Source organism: Micromys minutus (genome assembly GCF_963924665.1).
Source record: "Micromys minutus genome assembly, chromosome: 1".
NCBI lineage: Eukaryota > Metazoa > Chordata > Mammalia > Rodentia > Muridae > Micromys > Micromys minutus.
The window spans coordinates 104,763,646-104,784,995 of record NC_137969.1 but is presented as its reverse complement, the minus strand read 5'-3'; the positions used below and the strand labels follow the sequence as shown (position 1 = coordinate 104,784,995).

The 21,350-nt window shown below is 50.4% G+C and overlaps 1 protein-coding gene across 1 annotated transcript in view; it reads right to left on the bottom strand.

The window, feature by feature from the left end:
- PHF2 (PHD finger protein 2) overlaps window positions 1-21,350 on the bottom strand; it is a 65,518-nt gene that overhangs the window by 8,639 nt on the left and 35,529 nt on the right. Inside the window, exons 3-17 of the mRNA XM_080928194.1 lie at window positions 20,314-20,428; window positions 16,639-16,799; window positions 13,902-14,043; window positions 11,283-11,469; window positions 9,761-9,923; window positions 9,021-9,108; window positions 8,548-8,654; window positions 8,059-8,150; window positions 7,591-7,680; window positions 6,788-7,147; window positions 5,597-5,716; window positions 5,148-5,263; window positions 3,097-3,275; window positions 2,936-3,006; window positions 2,089-2,249 (exon numbers count right to left, since the gene is read on the bottom strand). Of these exons, the coding sequence (XP_080784320.1) occupies window positions 2,089-2,249; window positions 2,936-3,006; window positions 3,097-3,275; window positions 5,148-5,263; window positions 5,597-5,716; window positions 6,788-7,147; window positions 7,591-7,680; window positions 8,059-8,150; window positions 8,548-8,654; window positions 9,021-9,108; window positions 9,761-9,923; window positions 11,283-11,469; window positions 13,902-14,043; window positions 16,639-16,799; window positions 20,314-20,428 (2,152 nt within the window). The remainder of the gene's footprint in view (window positions 1-2,088; window positions 2,250-2,935; window positions 3,007-3,096; window positions 3,276-5,147; window positions 5,264-5,596; window positions 5,717-6,787; window positions 7,148-7,590; window positions 7,681-8,058; window positions 8,151-8,547; window positions 8,655-9,020; window positions 9,109-9,760; window positions 9,924-11,282; window positions 11,470-13,901; window positions 14,044-16,638; window positions 16,800-20,313; window positions 20,429-21,350) is intronic.

The following is a 21,350-nucleotide window of genomic DNA, read 5'->3' as shown; positions in this document are numbered from 1 at the left end:
CTGAACAGGCAAATTTGGACAAAAGCCATCTCCTAGGCTAATGCCCCATAGACTGAGAGACATTTTCTGAGCCCAAGGAGAGGGAAGCCAGAGTCTCCACAGCCCTCTGGGAAATCTGCCTCCACAGGCCAAAGCCATGATGGAAGGCCAAGACACACAGCCCTGAGTTCTGCAGAAAGCCATGCTGGAGCCGCCCTCGTTAGCCTGCCTACCATGTGCACAATACAGGGCTGCATTCCACAGGACAGCAGCTGTCCTGGCACTGTGGATTTCACTGAGCATGGGCAGGTACAAATGGCTCACCTTATACCCTCAGGGTGCAGTCTTCTATCCTGTTCTCTTCCCCAGACACAGGGAAATGCCAAGGCACCCACCACAAGGCTCCTAAAAACTGATGGCAGGACCCCCATGAGAGCCCCTGTGGACATGAGCTTCCCACCCATGCCATCTGGGTGACCCCAGACCCAGCTGGCCCGTCTATCTACAAGGTTGCTGGAGAATCAATGAACAAAGTTTAACTAGTCAGCATGGAAAATAATACTTTAATCCTCCAATTACCATACCTAAATCCCCTCCTTTTCCCAAAGCGGTAAACACCAAGCAAATCAGCCACAAGAAATTAACATATTTTCCTCCGTTTTCTTCAGCTGTTTTTTTCCAAACAGTCAGTACTTAAAACAGTGCAAATGGACCATCAAAAACTGACCCATGCTCCAACTGGGAGACTTTGGGAGAGGAACTGCCTGCGGCAGGCAGAGGGGGCTGGCTGGCCTCTGAGGCACGTGTGTGGACACATGTGGGGTCTGCAAAGCACTCTTCCCAGACTCGGGGCACGGGGCCACAACAGCTCTGGTTTCTCATTAGCAGACAGCCCCCTCCTGGCCTCATACAGAAGGACTCCAATACCCCCATCTGTGTTCCATCTCCATATCTGTGCCACCCAGAGTACTCCCTTCACAGCACCCAAAACAGGGTACCTTGGCAAGGCCCTTGGCCCTGTCTGCCCTCACCCTGGGTGGTGCCAGGTTCACCCTATGTTCCAGTTTCCCAGGCCTTTCCATTAAAGGATCATGGGGGAATCTTGGGTGAGGGGGAGGGGCGTCTCTCAGACTCTGAGCTCAGCCAGTGAAGTGTTAGCTAGCATGTATTTTCTCACGGAAGTCAGGCATCTCCACCACCTGAGGTTGTGACGCCCTGCACAGGGCCAGTGTGGAGGTGCTCCAATGAGAAGAAGCCACAGCCAGGCTTCCCCGTGTGGCCACAAAAGCTCTCACTGTATCGTACCCTGTGCCCAAAGCCACGCACACCCCTCCCACCATGCTTCACTCCCACTAGGAGGAAAGTGCCTGCGGCCGGCTGGCTGTGAACATGATATTGCATTCAAAACAGTGATCTATGAAATAAAATATGGCCAACTAATTCAGCAAAAGCTTGTTTCAATCAAGCCCTTAATCCACCTTACCAGGATCTCACGTCATCTATGAGTAGGCCTGACCTAGGCCTCCACCTGCTGAGGCAGCCTCAGAGTCAGGGTGAGCTGCTGCCTCGGGCATCAACTAAAGACAACTCAGGCAGATGAATGAACAGGAACCCAAGACAGCACACACAAGTGGACACAGCCCAGCACCCAACAACTCTTCAGTAGCCCCGAGTGAGGTCGGCCCAGAGCCTGGCCTGCCTCTGCTACCTCCAAGCTGTGGTCCATGGGAAGGCTGTCTGAGCTCTAAGTCTCAGGTTCCCCAATTATACAGAGTCTGAAGCTAGACTCAACTAGAGAGATGAGAGGGCACTACTGATCCTGATGTGTGTCATGGAGGGTCTCTGGGGGAGGGGATAGGCTATGCCCCGTCGGTACCGGTCAGTGTCATACCTGGAAATACCACCAAAGCTTCAATGAGAGATAAACAACTGTTAAGTGCTTCAAACCCAAATCAACAATGCAGGAATCTAACTGGGGCCATCAAGAATCAAATGAAGCCTACTCTTGCTGCTCCGCAAGCCCAGCTCGTGGCAATCACTGTGTGACGGGTCTGGGCCCAGGGGCAGGCAGCCATGTTCTGAGTGCTGTGGAACTGAGCCAGGGCCCACCTGTTGGGGTTGTACTCAAGCGCCCCGACCTCCTCGCTGGCCTGCAGCAGGTCCAGGATGCCTGCCGCTGAGCTCCCGCTCTCCTTCTTCACTTTGGCATTTCGGCCCGGCTTGGTGTCCGTGTCGATGTGCAGAGAGCCCTCGTCGGAGGAGTCGTCACTCTGTGGAGCCAGGGACAGAGCAGCTGGTGGGGGCAGAGCACTGGGGAGGGGTAACCTTCCCCTTCATGGGGAAATGAGTTTTAAAGAGTTCTGCTCTAATGAATGCTAAAGGGTAGTCTAAGGTTCACACTACGGTGAGGTCCTCATGAGACAGATGTGGGTGCCAAGCCTTTCCTAGGGTCCTCAAAACCACAAAGGTTAAAGTTTCCTTCACACCCTGGTGTCTTTACCACAGAAAGCCCCAGAATTTCCAACCAGGATGTTGTGCCAATTAACCTCTGGCCTACACAGGCTTATCGCAGCAGGTGGCTCAGGGGACTGGTACACGTTCCTCCTGGGCTCCCAGGGAAACTTGAGACCTCAGCAAAGATCCTTTTCTGCTAAAAAGAGCCTTGAAGGTCAACTTAGTGTAAGAGCCCTCCCTGCTGGTGGGGAACCGACCCTTACCATTCTTACACCTGGGGACAAGGCTTGATGCATCTGTCTCCCATGGGCATGCCCAGAGGAGCAGCCTCTTAGCCCTGGTGCCAAGGACTAAGTAAGACCATGTCCCTCTTATGCCAACCCCACATCTGAGCCCAGCCAACCCCACATCATCATCCCAGTTGACAGTGGGAAGGTGGATGTCCTTGCACCTCAAGCAGAAGTGTGCTGCACAGGCTTCGAGACAAGGCTGGGAGCCTCACCTTGTATACCGCGGAGTCCAGCTTTGGCTTCGAGGTGGGGATGAGGAGAGCCTCCTTCTTCTCTAACAAGACTGAAGCACAGTAGACAACTGTCAATCAGAGACCTTCAGGGAGTCAGCCGAGACCATTTGGAAAACCCTGCCCACACCCACCAGACTCACAGGACAAATCCCTTTTGGGGTTGTTCTTCTTTCTCCTGATGGGAAACTCGTCAATCTTCAGCTCCCCGTCATCTGATACGTATTCATACTCATCGCGCACGGGCTTGGCCTTGTCCTCCTTGAAGCTCTGCAAGGTCCCGAACACACCAGGGCTGCCTGGGGGCCTGAGGGCCTTGGAGCTAGAGTAGAAAGGATCAGTCAGTGGGACCCCAGGGCCCTGAGGCCAGCAGACCATAGACCCTCACAGGGACCTGGAAGAACGCCTCTGCTTAGAGGGCAAGCAGCTGGCCAGAGACTGTGCAACCCTGAGTTTCCGCTGTGAGAAGTCTGCTTATGGAGAGGGACATCCTCTAATCTACAGCCTCCTCCTTTGTTCCATGTCACCTGGGATGAGGCCCAGGATACACAGCCATGCACTGTAGAGAAAGATCTAAGCAACTGAGGCTCTAGAATGCACTTTGGTTCTGACAAGCATAGACCACAGCCCTCCTTTCCAGACCGCCAGAGTTTAAATGAAATCTCAGGCGAGAACAGGGCCAACTCTCATGTCTCTTTCTACACACTTTTATTTGGAAAAACAACATCAACAACAACAACAAAAATAATAGCACTTCAGGTCTGAGCCACAGTGGTCATAGCCAGCCTCTACTGGGTTCCGAAATACTGTGTAACTTTCTTCATGCTGGACTAGGTCAGATATGCTATGCTTTCCCCGGATCTGGCTTGGACCTCCCTAGGCCTTCAGAACACGCTTTTCTCAACAAGTGGGACAGCAGGCTGAATAAAATGCCCACAACACTGGCAGACAGCCTCCAGCAGTCTCAGGAAAGGCTGTCACCCGGCTGTGCTAAAGCTGAGCCACAGATACCACCCCGTGCACACTTGTATATATATGCATGACTCTAGAGGCTTGTTCATTTGTCTGCATATTCTAAACTACATGACCTTGTCATAGAGCTGTATCTCTGGGACATGTCTACTGAAACGACAGAACCAAACTCATCAAATCGGGATAGCAAGACCAGGCCCTGTGGGTGCCACTTGGGGGGCCCCAGCCCTGTCTCTCCATCACCCACAGTCTTCTTTCTCCCTTCTCAGAAAGGAAAAGAGGCTGCCATTCCTACAGGCAACGAGGATATCTCAGCAGGACACGTTTATCACCTACACTGTGTGGGGACTGTGGGTGTGACAAATGTGCCTAGGGGTCACTCTTCTTGTTCATGACTGGAGCCAAGGCTACAGGGGCCATGCTGAGGCTCACCTGGCTCCCAAGCTGGTGCCTTCCCTCTCTCAGTGCTGCCCGTCCTCAGCACCCAAATCCACACACCCCCCATCCCAGCATCCTCTTAGTCATACGTTTATGTGTCGTCATGAACTTACTAGGTGTGTACTGTCCTGACCTACTAGCCACTGGGCTCAGATTCGTGATTCCTGACCCCTGCTCATTTCCTCAGCCTTAGCTCATGCCAGCCACGCCGTCGGGTTTCCCTGCTCCCTCGCTGGCCCTCAGTAAAGCTGTATTCTCTATGTTCCCTGCGGCTGGGCTCTTCCAGAGGCAGAAATAAGGATGTTCCATACAACACAGTGGCAGTGAGTGAGACCAATGTCTCAGAAAAGAGCCTCTCAAGGGGGTCAACCAAGTGTACAGTGTGTTATGTGTGATGCGTCTATGACACAGGGTGTGCATGCATGTATTCATGTTGTATCGAGTGTAGGGTGTGAGATGCCTATAGGATAGATGTGTTACAAATGTATGGAAAGGGTATGTGATGAAGGTATAAAAATGTATGTGTCATGGTGAATGGGGGATGCATGTCTGGCATAAACGGTGTTGGTGAAGGTTATGGTGTGTGTGTGTGTGTGTGTGTGTGTGTTGCCATGCATAATGTCATATATACACTGCATGTGGACTGAAGTGTGATTTGGAATGTCTACATGAGTGTGCAAGTGATGGGTGTGTCTATAGGAAGTGATGTGGGTGCCCGTGTGGGGCATGTATGTGATGTGGGACACTGTGATTACCCCCCCACCCTGCCCAGATTCTCACATACCCCAGGAGTTTTCTGTTGGAGAAAGAAAAGGAAAACTTGTCCTTGTTCCCAGTCAGGGGTGACTTCTCCAACCTCTGCTCCTCCTCCATTTTCAGTAAAGAGTCAGGTTTGCTGTTCTGAAAGCAAGACCAAGGTTGTCCCTGAGGACACTGGGATGAGAGGCTAGTATCCCAACCCATGCTAGGGGGTACAACTGGGGACCAGAACATGCGCAGGAAAGCTGTTGCCCGTCAGCATGTAGGACCTATCCTGGGAGGCTGTCCAGCTTCTGGGGATGGGGACACACACCAGAGATGGGACCACAAGGATGAAAGACGGCATGCTTGGCTCTACAGACACAGTCTACAGAGGGTGGCTAACAGGAAGTCATGTCACTCCTGGCACACACTTTCTTTGTGGCTCTGGGGACAGGCAGACGCACCCCGGCACAGGTCCACACGCACCCCCACCTTGTACTTCCACTTGGCCTCTGACTTGCTCTTCGTTTGCTCTCGGATTTCCAGTCTTTCCACGTCATTCTGCGTGTGGACTGGGTCCTTATTGGGAACACTCAGGACACTCTTTGGGGTCTGCAAACAGAGTAGCCGTGACCCAAAGGTCAACACAGAAGGGGAGTGAGCTGGGGTTACGGCAGCAGAGACCAGTCACTCCTGCTGGCCCCCACACAGCACATCCATCCATTCCTTCATCCGCCCATCTAACTATCTGTTCCTTTAATCTCCCATTTCTCGTCCACCCATCTACCTAACTATTCTTCCCTATCTGCTTACCCACCCACCCATCCACCTACCTACCCACCTACAGATCCACCCCTCTCTCCCTCCTTCCTTCCTTGCCCCAGAAGAACAGCACCAGTGGACTCTTACAGGCCATGTAATATTCCATTACATATCCAGTAAGACCCTTTACCGAATACACTCCTGTGGACATTCCAAATCATGCTTCACTCCGCATGTCCATGTATGCATGATATCACACATGGCACCACACACACACTCACACACACATACACACACACACACACACACACACACACACACACACACTCCTCCTAACTCACAGCCAATTGTTCTTAATCTCACAGATTTGGTAAGAGCCTTTACGGAGCCCATCTCTCCCTGTCCCCAGTGGCTCAGACCCTTATAACAATCCCCTCTGCCAACCCTCTGCCTTCTCCTAGTGTTCTCACAATATATATGTGATGCCTCGGATATCTTTAAAGCCTTAGCCTCAGGAGTGCGTTCTAGTACTCGGGGAAACCAAGCAAGCTGGCCTCTATGAGAAGATCACTGTGGCCCTACATCAATCCAGTGGCCCTCCCGGGTGCTACCCCCACCACAGCACAAACTGTGCTATTTCTCCAGGGGGCCTCACTGCTCTTCAGGATCTACCTAGGATTTGGGCCTGGATGTGCAGGCCTAGGTCTGGCACAGGCAGAGAAGAACTTTTTGATTGGGCAGATTCATCAATAGTCAGACCCTGAACCCTAGTATTCTCTGGAGACCTTACCCTACAGTTGGTCTCCCTTCCCCACCCAGGAACAAAGAACAAAGAGGTGTTATCCCTAGCTGTCCCTCTGGTCTGGCCCAAGGCAGGGGCTGCAGTGCCTCAGCATATTAGAGAGGGGCTCAGGAGCCTACCTTTCCTTTCTTGGGCGGTTCCATCTTGGTCAGCGCCTCTTTCGTGTGGGCCTCAAGAAGGTCCAAGTTGGGGATGGTGGGCGAGGCTGACTCTTTGCATTTCTTCCCTTTCTTCTTGGTTCCATCCTTGAGCTTCAGGGTTTTGGGGGGCTTGGGGGGTTTGGGGGACTTGGGAATTTTGGATGGCTTGGGCATCTTCACAGTCTTGGAAGTCTTTTTTTTGGACACTTTCTCCAGGAAGGATTGAGGTGGGGTAGCCTCAATGGGAGATGGCGGTTCCTCCTTCTCCCGGTCTCCGTCACAGACCTCATCTGAGGAGGTGACAGCATTTACTTCAGGTCGGACAGTTTTGGAGGCATTCTGGTATGGGAAAAGGAGAGGGTTATTTGTGTTCACTCTAGACCATGCCAGGACTCAAGAGACCCTCATAGGGAGAAACGGTCAACCCAGAAAGGCACACACAGCTGACACCATGTGACACGTTCCACATTGACAAGTGACGTGCTCATCACACCATCCAGTAACATCAGGAAATGTTTACACAACCCACTCACATTGCCCCGGACCACAGTCTCTCACTCCCCAACAACCTGGGGCTCTTCCACCCTATCCAGGCCCAGGAGGCCATCCACTTCCTCTAGGATCAGACTCAAAGCCTGGACCTGAGGTTCTCCATCCCCCTTTCATCTCTTCTCCCCAAGCACCCTCCAAGCCTTGGGCATGATTACTAATACAGAGACATTTCCCTAGCAGGCTCTGGACCCACCTCATCCCGGGGGTCAGTGGCCCCAGCATGGTCTTACCTCGCTGAGCCTGATCTCTTTGGCCAGGTCCTTGATGAGCTGTGAGGGCCTGAAGTGCTCCGGGAGCTCGTCCTCGTGCTCTGCCAAAGCCTGTGGAAGAGTGAGGTGAGTGCCAACTCGGCCATTGCAGTGCCTAAGCCATTCTGTGTCTACCCAGCCAGGGCCATGGCCATCCCAGGGGGTGAGAGGCTGCCATGGAACAAGACATGGTACACAATGCTCTGGGTCCCTGCCAGAGAAGAAGGCTATCTTTGGGGGCTGCAAACAGAGTAGCCATGACCTAAAGGTAGACACAGAAGGGGAGTGAGCTGGGGTTATGACCTCAGGGGATCAAGGCTAGTGTTAGCAGGCCAGCTTAGGCCAGCCTGGAGGGAGTGTCTACTACATGTTCCATAGGACACACGTGTGGTATCTTCCCCACTCATCCCCTGTTCCCTCAGACAAATACACAATCGAGCTGCTTCCTACCTGCTTCTTCGTCCATGACCTAAAAGCACCATTGAGAATTTTAGCTCCTTGAACTAAGTGTGGGGGCAGCTGTTTCCCAGTCTTGTGGGAACCTGGGAAGGAACACAATAGTTAGTGTGGTGGCTGTTTAGCCTGCCCCAGCAAGAGGCCTTTCAGAGGCCCAAGACTATTTGTCCAACTGCCAGCCAACGGTTCTCTTTGGAATCTGGGGTGCCTACCCACCTGGCACCTGCCCTGAAGGGAAAGGTTGACCTTCCATCTCCTCCCATCTCTCATGAAGCTTATCTAACAGGACCCCAAACCGGTCAGTTCTCTCTCCCCTCTCAGCCCAGAAACCCCGAGCCCTGTCTTATATGGTCAGAGCTTACTCCACCCCCCAGGTACCTTCTCCCACCAGTGTCCTAAGGGGTCATGATTAGGGCTCACAAAGGGACATAATACCCCTTAGACCAGGGTTGCAGGCTCAAGTCATCAACCTGGAGCAGGTACCTTTGAATGCTTCCAATAGGTGCTTCCCCATATACCAGCAAGCAGTTTCAAAGTTGGGAAACTGAGTCAGGCTGCCTAGTTTTAACCTTCTTTCCACCTCGTATGCCCTGGAAGCCACAGGAAAGAACCAGTCAGGGTAGGAGCATCATAGAGACCGTGCAAGAGAAAGTCCAGGCGACTGAGGCGACTCTTCCCCACTGGGCCTGATGTAACCCAACATGATAGCCCCATGGGTAGAAGCAGAGTAGTTACCAGAGATGCTGGCCATGGTCTAGGAAAGGTGACAACAGCCTTCATGTTCCCAAACCACTGCTAGGCTGGCACTAGCCCAGAGCATGGAACCTATCCCCCATTTCCCTCCACACACCTATGTCAGCATAGCAACCCGTAGGCTGAGCCCGGGAGTCTCACTGAGGTGCCTATTGGGTAACCTGGTGCAAGGGTGGATGGACAGTACTGAAGGAGCTACCTACCTCATCTGCATCTCCACACTGAGGCTGTGGAGGAAATGTCCAGCAAAGGCCAGGCAGTCCACGGGAGTGAGTGTGGCATATATCCAGCCTGGGAAAGACACATAAAGCTGTGACTACCCTGCTCCCATGCTGGCTTTCACCTCCCCCACTCACCAGAGACTCCAGTTTTACCTGCTCAGGCCGGGTAGGACCCTCCCAGAGAGGTGACGGAGGGAGTGTGTCTGAGGTAACAGGCCGTTGAACACTCCAATACCAGACAGATAAAAACTGAGGTCTAGGTGCCAAGGGGACAAGCTGACTCCCCAGGGCAGCAATGCCATCAGGAGAGGGAGCCCAAGTCTCAGACCTTTCCCCACAGGTCAGAAAAGACAGGGCTGGGACTGTCATTCTCCCCAGAGGCTGAGATTGTCTCTAGGCTATCCCAGGGGATGGAGGTGGGGCTGAACTCCAGAAAAGCCATAATGCCTCCCAGAGTAACTAAAAGGACTCCTTCAAGGAAGAAGAGACTGTGGAACCAGTCAGAGAGTTCAGTCATGCTCCGAGGTCTCATTTGGATCCCGTTTTTAAGTGGAAAAGCACATACATAATCACTAAGAAACCTGGATGAGAATCGGCTACTGGATGGAACAGTGGGGCCCATACTTCAATCTCAAAAATGTGGTCAAATCACATGAGGGGGAAGAAGTCTTTTAGAGAATAAGATAGGAGGAATGGGCCCTGTACCTGTGCAGCACACTCACCTGAGGGGACGAAGAGGGTCTGGCCCTGCTTGACAGTGCACTTATAGCACTTGTCCACCTGGTCAGCAAAGAACATCTCGCTGTGGTTGGAGGCTGACCGCCAGCACTCATATAGGGAGATGTTGGCTGAGGCTGGCCGGATGAGATAGAAGATCTTCTCCCCCTGCCAAAAGAACTCACTAGCAGAGCCGAAATACCAGGGACGTAGGACAGAGCCCACCCAGTGCTGGGGCTGCTGAAGTGGACGATAATCTGCTGGATGCTGAGGATGCTGGTGGTGGGGTAGAGCCCACTGGGTGCTGAGGATGCTGGTGGGGGGAGGGGTAGAGCCTACTGGGTGCTGAGGATGCTGGTGGGGGGAGGGGTAGAGCCTACTGGGTGCTGAGGATGCTGGTGGGAGTAGGGGTAGATCCTACTGGGTGCTGAGGACTCTGGGACAAGGGCAGAGCCCACTAGGTTTCTGAGGATGGTAGGTGGGGGAGAAGCCATAAGGTGCTGGGAACACTAGGACAGCAGAGGCCACAGACTCTGGTGACATCAGGCAGTGGAGTAGAGTCTACTAGGTGCTCGGGGCTCCTGGCCAGAGGATACAACCCATTAGGAGCTGGAGCACAGTGGCAGGTAACAGAGTCTACTAGGTGCTGGGGACAATGGGCCTGGAGTGGAGCCCATCACACTCTGCTGGGCCCAGTGATGGGTCCTGACTTGAAAATCACCCAGTCAGGTTCACCACCCCCACCTGCAGTACCGCTTTGCATCTTGGAAGGCTCTAGGTGTGAGCCTGATTTGGCCATGAGCAGCACACATATTATTATTCCACAACACTACAAATTCCATGTGTGCTCAGGAGGTAATTTTAAAAAAGAATGTGAAATTCCACCCAGCAAGTCCTTAGCATCTCTATTCTCAGAGCTTCTGGGCTTCCAGACTAGATAAGAGAAAAGTCACTGTTTCCCAGGTGGTTATGTGAAAGTCGGGCAGAAAGAGCCTCATTCTCATGTTCTGTGACAGACATGATGATGGTGTGCTCAAAGCCTCACAGGAGCGGAGCAGGCACGTGAGGCCGCACCCCAGCTGAAGCCACAGCTGGTCTGGAGGAGTGTAGTTTGCAGCTGTCAGGGCCAGAGCCCAGGGTTTCTGTTGTTATTCACGTCCTGTTCTCTTAGGTCCCCCTTTGCCTAAGTGATGAGCCCCCAACCCTTCCTGCTGGCTCAGGTAGCCACCATCTTGCCTGCTAACTCCACAGTGATTTCTGGGAAGTCTTCCCAGCCCCCCTGCACTCTACTCTGGGCACTAGGTGACCCAGTGGCCTCTCCTAATTGTTAATGAGCTCTAAGGGCATCAGACACATGTTTGCCACTGATCCCAAATGTTCCTCATACACATCTCCTTGGCTTCCTGTCCCACAACCGGCCATCCCAGTATCCCCCAACCCAGGAGTGGGTGGCTCACTGGCCACAGACAAGGCTTGGAGGGGCCATAGTCCTGAGGACAAGGCTATGTCTTAAGGGGTATGGCTCACCTTGAGAACATGGTACCAGGCTGAGGCACCTCCAGAGTCAATATGGAAGTCAGTGTAGCTGTCCTTCACACAGATGAGGCAGTACTTGGTCACCTTGGGCTTGGCCAGCAGTGCGTCATCGGGCCAGTAGTTTTCCACCCATGACAGTTTCTTTACAATGTCAGGTGGCTCCACAAAGCTGGACATTCTAGGGCCATAAAAGGAAGAGCAGTCAGAAGGACAGGGCCCAGGGCTTCCATTTTTAATGCATTCTAAGGTAGGAACAGTATGAGGCTCCTTCCACATTCTACCTCGTAAATCTGCAGGCTTGGGGCAGACATCTCACTGCAGACTAGGGGAGTAAAGAAAGGGCTGGAGAGGGTGGGATGAGCCTAGCCACTGCATGGGGCTGCAAAGGCCACAGAGGATTGTGTCTACCCAAAAAAGGTGGGTGAGAAAGAGGTCTTAGAGAGCTTTAAAGTGGCCCCCAAGGGTTGGCACCACAAGACTCTCACAAGAAACGTTTCTCACACACAGTGCCTGTGTGCCATTTGAAGAAAGGCCACCTCTCTCCAGGGCAAAACACAAGCAGGCCAGAGACGCCCTGTCACATTTAGTTACTGTCAAATCAGCCACATCCCTTTCAGGGAAGGTGGGAAAAGGCATGAGTGACCTGATGTGGTAGTTGGTTTTTTCCAACTTGACACAAGACAGAGTCATCTGTGAAGGGAATCCCAACTGAGAAATCACTTCTATCAAATTGGTTTATAGGCAAGTCTGTAGGGCATTTTCTTGACTAATAACCAATATGGGAAGGCCCAGACCACTCTGGGTGATGGTGCCACCCCTGGGCAGATGGTCCTGAAATGCATTAAAAAAAAAAAAAGTCAAGCCATAGGGAGCAAGCCAGTAAGCATTCTTCCATGCCCTCTGCTGCAGTTTCTACCTCTAGGTTCCCTCCTTGACTTCCCTGCATGACAGACTAGAGAATGGAATAAACCCTTTCCTCTCCAACTTGCTGTTGGTCATGGTGTTTTATCACCGCAATAGAATGTAAAGTAGTACACCTGGGGCTTAGTGAAGTGTCTGCAGCCCCCATGCTGCAACAGAGAACCAAATGTGGTCGTTGTTTTTGCCTCCGACCAAACAGGGTCTCTCATGCCTCTATACCCAGCTTTATACCGTGGCCCGCGAGTCTCCACCACATTCACCTGACCAGGCTGTCTGGAGTAGCTCTGTACAACCTGATCCTCTGTATCCATCTTACATATGAGCTGACTTTCCCCACACCTACAGGTGGAACTCTGACACCCTGACTCAACCTATCCTCAATATGACACATACAAATTCTGCATTTGAAGACTGTTTCTCTGTGGGACATGCACCTTACATGTCCAACTTTCCCGATGCCCACATTTGTACACTGTCCTGGAGATCCCTCTCAGTCACCGCCAGGGAACTCATGCCTTCCTCCTATAAACAACCCAATTAAGAACCCTCCCAGGTTTTTAATGCAGTTGGATGAAGCCTAGGACCCATGAAGGTATCAGACCCCAGGTGCCTCTCCCTGTCCACGCTCCCTGATCCTCATGTGTGTGACCTCCAGGCTTGCTGTCTCTCCCCAACCAGCGGAGGGGAACTCCCCATCTCCATGGAAACGCCACCAAGAACCACAGTCTAGAACCACATCTCAGTCTCAAGACAGGATACAGTCTGTGCATAAATGACCCAGACACACCATCCCACAGGATCCTGTCAATGATAACATGTGGGACCTGTTGGGACATCTATGTGTGGCCTCATAGGTTGAAGCCAGTGATGGGCTTAGGGGTGGTGCAGAGCAGCTACCACAGTACAGTTCTGTGTGGGTGAGTACACATGTGCACGCAAGGGTGTCAGTACATGTGGTGGGGGAGTGTGATGGAAGTGTCAAATGTGACGTTAGTGTCACATGCTGAGTTTCAGTGGTTATGGACTGTCAAAGGGGGTTGTGTGTTTGTACAAGGAATATGCTACAGGTTTCCCAGCCACACTGATGCTGTGTCCTAAGTGTGCTCACGAGTGTGAATGTCCGTAAGTGTGTCTATCTTGTGTCTACATCTCGTTCTATGAGTGTGTCATGATACAGTTGTATCTGTGGGCTGCCTCAGTGTGTCATGAGAGTATGTTATTATGTGTCTTAGTCTGTTCACAGGCATCCAGGAGTGTACTGAGTGTGAGTGGGTGTGTGCATGGTCTGTGTGTCATGAGTGTGTGTCACAGGTGTGTGTAAATGTCAGTGTGTCATCTCAGCACATCATCACTTTCTCTGTGAGCAGCTGCTTTCCTTTGGCTCCTAATTCACCTGAGCCGTTCGGTGTGTTTTAAAGGAAAGGAGAACCAAGCCAGCATGGTGTAGGACCACAACAAGCCAGGCCTTGCAGCCTCCACCCAGAGTAAAACCTCAAGCAAAGCTTCACAGTTCCTACACCAGGGTAGAACCCCAAACCAGGTTTCACAGCCCCAGAACTCGGAGCACGACCCAAGGCAGTGCTTGCAACCCTCTCACCAGGATGGCCCAATACCATCCTGAGAACTCTAGGCTGGTGAAATTGGCCTTGAGCCAGACCCATCCAGCCCCAACCCAGAGTAGCCTGTCACCTGGTGTCTGAGAATTCAAGGTTGGTCACGTTGAGAACACGCTTGCGATTCGTGCTATAGTAATAGTCCACAAATTCTTTCAGCTTCATTTTGCAGTCTTTCTGCTTGGTAACGTCTGTCACATCCACGCTCCTCTCTGGCCCTGGGGAGGAAGTGGAAGGACATGAGCATACCAGGAAGGTGCTATGGCCTCAGTGGAGGACATGGTGGGGTGATTACCTGTCCTCAGTTGCCTTTGTACATGGCCCTGCCCCACTAGCACACACAAGGGCTGAGCCTATCTCTTCTACCTTTAATTGCTGTAGATTCAGAGTAATTGAAGCTACTTTCCTGGACCCAGTGACATTGTGAAGTGGTGAGTCTCACCTCAGCTAGACAGGCCACATCAGCAAATAAACACGCAGATGTCTAGTCAACCTGAGCCTCAGATAATAAGGGACATCTTGGCATACGTAATTCCAGAATGATATTAAAATGGAAAGCCAAGAGCCCTGCATGTCAAGGGCCACTTGTTTTCTACGAACGCTATCTGGAAGTAGCACAGCATCCTTAATAAGTGGGGGTCTAGTGGGAAGATGCTAGGTCACGGGGAGGTCCCTGCAGGGGGTTGTATGACCCTGGTCTTCCTTTCGCTTAATATGATATTAGCAGTTTGCTCCATCACACACATTCTTACCAGAGACCCAAAACATTGGGGACAAAGATTATGGACTGGTGGCTCTAGGGTAACAAATTCAAGTAACCCCTGCTTTATAAATTATTTGTCTCAAATATCTTATGATAATGATGGAATATTAACATATGAAAACTAATGTAAGTACCAACTTGCTGTTCTGACTGATCAATTGGTGAGTACTCAGGAAAACACTCATCTTGCCCTTTCTGTATCTGATGAGGAAAAGTTGAGGCTCGTCAAATAACCAAGGGTTAGAAAAGTCTATACAGAAGGTTCACAACCAGGAGAGGATGAAATAACGCAGAATGGGCAGGCAAAGGTCCCCTTGGCCAGGGTCCACAGTGGCTGCTCAGACACAAGGCGGAGGCTGCTGGAACATCTGTGGACAAGAATCCTAGACACCAGGCCCCGCTGACCAAGGCAGCATCATTATAGGTGTGTATTAGGGACTGTAGGTGTCCTCAAAGATGGAGATGACATCCCACTGGGAGGGGAGAGCCACCAACCCTTGAGGGAGAACACAAGCAGGTCTCAAGCTGGAGCGTTCAGGGAAACACCCAGGACACAGTGAGCCCCTGGATGCCCCAGCAGAGATACTGACAACCAATCACATCCTGGATCTGAGAATTCTGCAGACCCCACCCATCTGACAGAACGGCAGAGGCTTGAGGCTACCACAGAAGTTGATGTAACGGACATACAGACCGAATGCTACCCATGGGTCCTATTTAAATTCTGAGTCAAATAACCAAATATAAAGAGCTTTTTGCTAGGTGATGGTGGTGCATACCTTTAATCCCAGCACTAAGGAGGCAGAGGCAGGAGGATCTCTGTGTGTTTGAAGTCAGCCTGGTTTATAGAGAAAGTTCCAGGATAGCCAAAGCCACACAGAGAAACCTGTCTCAAAAAACTAAGGATTAAATATATATAAAGGGCCTTGCTCATGTCAATAGGTATGTGCATATAGAAGTGGGTGCATGTGTGCATGAGAACACACATGTGGATGTCAGAAGACAACTTTCGGGAGTTGGTCCACACCGTCTGGTCTGCTTAATTTGGGCAGGGCTTCTTTATTCTTTGCTACCACGTACTCGAAAGGAGCTGGCCTGTGAGCTTCTGGGTGAGTCCCTTGTCCCTGACTTCCATTTCCAGCAGGGGTGCTGGGATCATGTCACACATTAACATGTTAGCTTTTATGTGGGTTCTGAAAATGTACTCAGACTTACATGGCAACCCCCCACAACTCTAAACAGGAATTTTCTGAAGGACTGGGGAGAATTAAGTCAAAGTATAAGCGCATCCAACCTGCTGCCCATAATCACACCTGCCTCAGGAGAGCCAGAAATGTGGCTCACCATATTTGGAGATGACAATATCACGTGGCAATGTTAGAAGACACCCTATCAGGGAATTGTCATCGAGGTGGTGCAGGGATGAGTGAAACCATGTTCAGCTAGCAGTGAGGTTCACAGGGAAGAGTTGTAGGCAAAGGCAGGTCTTAAGACACTGCAAAGGGAAGAGGTCCAGGGAGAGGAAAATCAACATGAGGCTGGTGGGTGAGCAGCCAACAGTGGGTGCACAGGCCTGCTGTCTGTTTCCTTCATTGTCAGTTTGAAATATTCTGTGTGCTGTGTGTGATGGCAGAGGCAGATAGAGCTCTGTGAGTTCAAGGCCAGCTTGGTTTACATAAAGAGTTCCAGACTAGCCAGAGCTACCCAGCAAGCCCCACCCCCAGTCCAAACAAACCTTCATGGAGCCTTGAGTGAAGCATGGTATTTACATATCCTGAGCTCAGATGCCCAGCACTCATTTAAAATGGAAAGTGTAGCCATTCATGCCCATAGTCCCTGCGAAGGGACACAGGTAGGAACAGCCACAGGAGGATGGATGACTGTGGCTCCAGGTTCGGCTATAGATCCTATCTCAAGAGCCTTGCACTTCATCTGCTCTCATGAGATCAAGGATAAGCTCAGGATGCTGGGATCGAATACTCAGCACAGCTCTTGACCCCAATACCTCCTTACTCCAGGCTGGCATAGATACACAAAGAGTGGTACTCACCCACATAGTTCTCCACGTCACTCACATAGAATGTTGGGGCAGGGACAGCCAAGCCCAGGCCATCTTTCTTGGGGACAAGAATGGGCTCAGTGAAGCCATGCTCCTCCATGTAGCCCACAGTGAGCTGGCTGCCCGGCACACGGGACACCACATCTTCAGCACTATGGAGAGAGGGAGGGTCGGAGGCCTCAGTGTCTGGCCACATGCCTCCCAGGCCCCTGGAGGTTGGCCTGCAGCAGCACTGTGACAATTATCACTGAAGACAGCTGTATGCAAGTCTGTGGTGCTGATTCCAGTAATCCACCACCCGGAGTAGGCACACGGGTCCACTGGTAACTCTAATGAGGACATGAAGGTCAGCGGCCACAGTGATGAGGGACAGAAAAGCTCGGCTATGTTCCCGCATGCTGGCCACCTTTTCCACTGCAGCAGAGGAGGCAGAGAGACGCTATCCTTGTGGGTCTCCCACTTTCTCACACAAACCCACACAGAAAAGAGAGTAAAAGCAAGTCCTTCTACCACATCTTGCAGAATCCCAGGGAACTTTCCTGTAGAAACTCACAAGATGATCTTGAAACCCACATGGACTACACGAAGGAGCCACAATAACACAATCTTGAAAACGAAGAGCAAGAGATCTTGACTTTAAAATTTGATACAGAAGTCAAGTATAGTCCTGGCACAAGGACATGCACAGACTGGTACTTAGAATATTGTTCAGACATAAATGTGGACACTCACAAACAAATGATTTCAACAGAGGTGCCAAGATCATGTAAGCAAAAGGTAGTCTTTTCAGCAAGTGATACTGGAACAAATAGAAGGCTACACACACACACACACTCACACACACACACACACACACACACACGCACACACACACACACAGATATACACTCTTACACATGCACACACACACATACACTCTTACACATGCACACACACACATACACATACACACACACACACTCTTACACAGGCATACACACACTCTTATACATGCACACACACATACACTCTTACACATGCACACACACATACACTCTTACACATGCACACACACATGCACACACACACACTCTTACACAGGCATACACACACTCTTATACATGCACACACACATACACTCTTACACATGCACACACATGCACACACACACACACACACACACACACACACACACGAACATGCACTCATCCGAAAGCATGCAGGCATACATACACAAAATGAAGTTAGATCTTTTTTTTACTCCATTTCATACACAAAAATTAACTCAAAATGTATCAAAGTATAAACTAAATGCTAACACAAAACTTTTAGGAGAAAACAGGAAGATAAATCTTCATGCCCTTGGATTTGGTAAAGGGTTTAGATTGCAACAAGAGCACAAAAAAGGAATGAAAGATTAGATAAAACCAAGACATCAAAAGGACTTTCTGCTTCAAAAGCCACCATCAAAAAAGTCAAAAGACAGACGGATGGGGCAGGAAATACCGGCCAGTCTTGCATAAAGAGCATGCCTCAGCATATGCAAAGAGGGGCTGGAGAAATGGTACAACAGCTGACAGCTGCCTACAATTCCAGCTCCCGGGGACCCAATGCTTTTTCTGTGCTACACAAGCACCTGTATTTATGAGCACAGACACACATGTTTAATTTTTAAAAGTCACTAAAATATGTAAAGGATTTTTGCAAGTCAACAAAAGGTATTAGGTGGATTAGAGAGATGGCTCAGTGGTTAAGAGCTCTTCCAGAGGCCCTGAGTTCAATTCCCAGCAACCACATGGGAGCTCACAACCATGCAGAATTCTAGCTCCAAAAGATTGATTCTTCTGACTGCCACAGGTACTAGACATATATGTGATAAACACACACACACACACACACACACACACACACACACACACAGGCAAAACATTCATACACATAAAATAATTCTAAAAGAGTATTTTTCAGCATGAGGCAGAATCAGTAAGAGACTCAGCAGATAAAAGTGCCTACCACCAGGCCTGTTTATAGACAAATATATGTATACACAAGTAGATATGTAAATATAATTTTAAAATATTTAAAGTATGAGGCAAAGGGCTGAGGAATCCCTGCCTCAGGAAAAAAAGGGGGAGGAGGAGGAGGATCATGCCTGATAACACCTAAGGTAATTCTCTAAACTTCAAGTACAGGTGCACACATGTGTACACATGTGCAGTGTATGAGGCAAAAGATCTCAATAGATTTCTCTAGGAATAGAAAGGCTCACATGTAAACGAAAAGTTGCTCAGCATCTTCAGATGTGAGAGAGACACCCAAGTCAAAATATAAGAGACAACTCCATATCCACAGACAGCCAGATTCAGAAGCTCTACAGTAAGGAGAGCCACAGACTGAGAAAACACCCTCTCCACCACGGCTGGCGGGAAGGTCACATGATGCAGCTGCCTTGCAAAGCCGTCTGGCAGTTCTCAGACAATTAAACACGGAATTTTCATCTGACCCAGTGGCTCCACAGTGAGAGATGAAAACATATGGCCACACAAAGACATGTACGTAAATATTTAGACCACAAGTATTCATGGTAGTTAAAAAATAAAAATATAAAAACAAAAACAGAAACAGGAAACAGCCCAAATGGCCATCAGCTGAGGGATATACACAGCAAGTGGTCCAGCCAGACAATGGGATTCTATTCAGCCAAAAAGAGAACCAAGTCTTGACAAATGGTACAATGCAGTGGGCCTTGAAAATAATGGAAGTAAAAAAGTCACGCCAATGCTGGGCGATTTTATTTCTAGGAACAAGTTCCAGAAAGCAGACGTACACAGGAAAAAGTGGGCCCAGCAGGTAGAGGTGCCTGATGTTTCTCAGGGCTGTGGGAAGAAGTTGGCAGGATTTCTTTGGGGTGGGGGTGGCGTAAAAGGCTCTGAACTTGATTAATGAAGAGGCACACATCTGTGAACTTATCAAAAGCTACTGAACTTTATTTACATGGGTGCATTATGGTAAGTGACTGCATTTTAGGGAGGTCAGGGAAGCTGAATGAGAGGCTGTCTGATCAGAGGAGCTTAGGACAAATCTAAGCTCAGCTGTTCATGTTAAGCTTCGCAATAAACATCAACAAAAACCTACCAATTAAGAACTCTCTGCCCAGTGATTCTATCCTTCCAAAGTAAGAGAAAGATCTTTAGTCAGATGAACGGAACCAACCTCTCAACTGTAGATGACTCAAAGCAGCTTCCTTAAACTGCCCTTTCCCACGGGGACCCTTGTCTGCCAACTTCTTTGCCAGACCTCAGACAGAACAGGGACGCAGGAAGTAGAAGAAATGTAAGGACCTCTACGAGGTAGCAAGAGCATGAGGCTGATGATCAAACACCAGGACGGAAAGAGATCATTTCCACCCAGAGAAGAGTCCTTAAGAGGTGCTGAGAGAGGAAACCTGTCTGTGGAAGACCTGAAGTTCCTGCCTCCACAGCAGGTTCCTGCCTTTTGCTCTCCTGGAAGAGGAAGTCCCTAGTGAAAGACATGTAAACTGAGTGTATACACAGCAGTGGTCAGAAGATGGAGGGAAGATGAAGGGCTTAGGTGGATGAATCCATGCCTTAGACAGCACTGCTAGACCACACCAGGAGGAGGCCCACCCATCTTGGAATGTTTGCCCATCTGAGGAAAGTCACCAACCTGGGGAAGGTTCGGCTCCGCAGCTCCTTGATGAACAACTGGCTGCCATTCTGCACTGGCTTCATGTCCGGCGTTTGCCCAGGGCCATGTTTGTGCCAGGTCCGCTTTTTCTTGACTGTGGAGGAGACAGAAAATGGGCCTGTTCCAAGGACAGTTCCCACCCAACTTTGGAGACTCTTAAACTTATAAGAGAACACCCCAGCTGGGCATCACAGGGCATAGAAAGGAAGCCAGGAAGCTCACCAGCACAGCCCACAAGCTTCTTGGCTTCTATATAAAGAACTGGCACCTACCTCCCAGGACCTTCCCCATCCATACGTTCTTCCCACTCCCAGTAAATGTGCCCATGAACTGACCCTTAATGATGGCCCAAGGTATAGAGAGGTCAAGCAGCCATGGAGCCCTCTGAGCAACAAACGGCAGTGCTGGGGACACCTGGGTTCTCACCCTGACCCCACAATGAGCATGACAGTGATGGCCTGAGCCATGGATGGGGAGTGGGTCCCATCAGCAAGGTGAGTGCACTTTGCACACATGATCTTCTGTGCTGTGGCTACAGAGCTCTGCCGTGTCTCTGGTCTCTACCATAGAAGGCACTTGCCAGGCATGTCTAGGAGCCTGACACTCCTATACCAAGTTTTTTGTTTGTCTCAAGACCTTGACCAAGACCCACAGGCCAAAATCACCTCAAAGAACATATAGAAACTGTAAGGTTTGGGATTATGCTTAGAACCCAAACCACTGTTGCTTAATGAAGAGAAAGCAATGCGGGAGGGCCTGCCTCAGGCCAGGGTGAAAGGGACAGAAGGGAGAAGTAGGCTTTCAACCTCAGGAGGGCTGGAGCTCTCCAGGACTACAGAAGTGTGTCTTGTCACAGCGACAAAAGCAGCCATTACTTACAGTGCTGCTTCAGCTCGAATCTGAGAACTCATGCTAGCAGACAATGGGCTAGAACTCTGGAGCACCATGGCTAAAGGAGTCCAGGAATCCAGAAACAGCAGGGAGACTCTAACTAAACCCCAGTGTTTACACAGCCT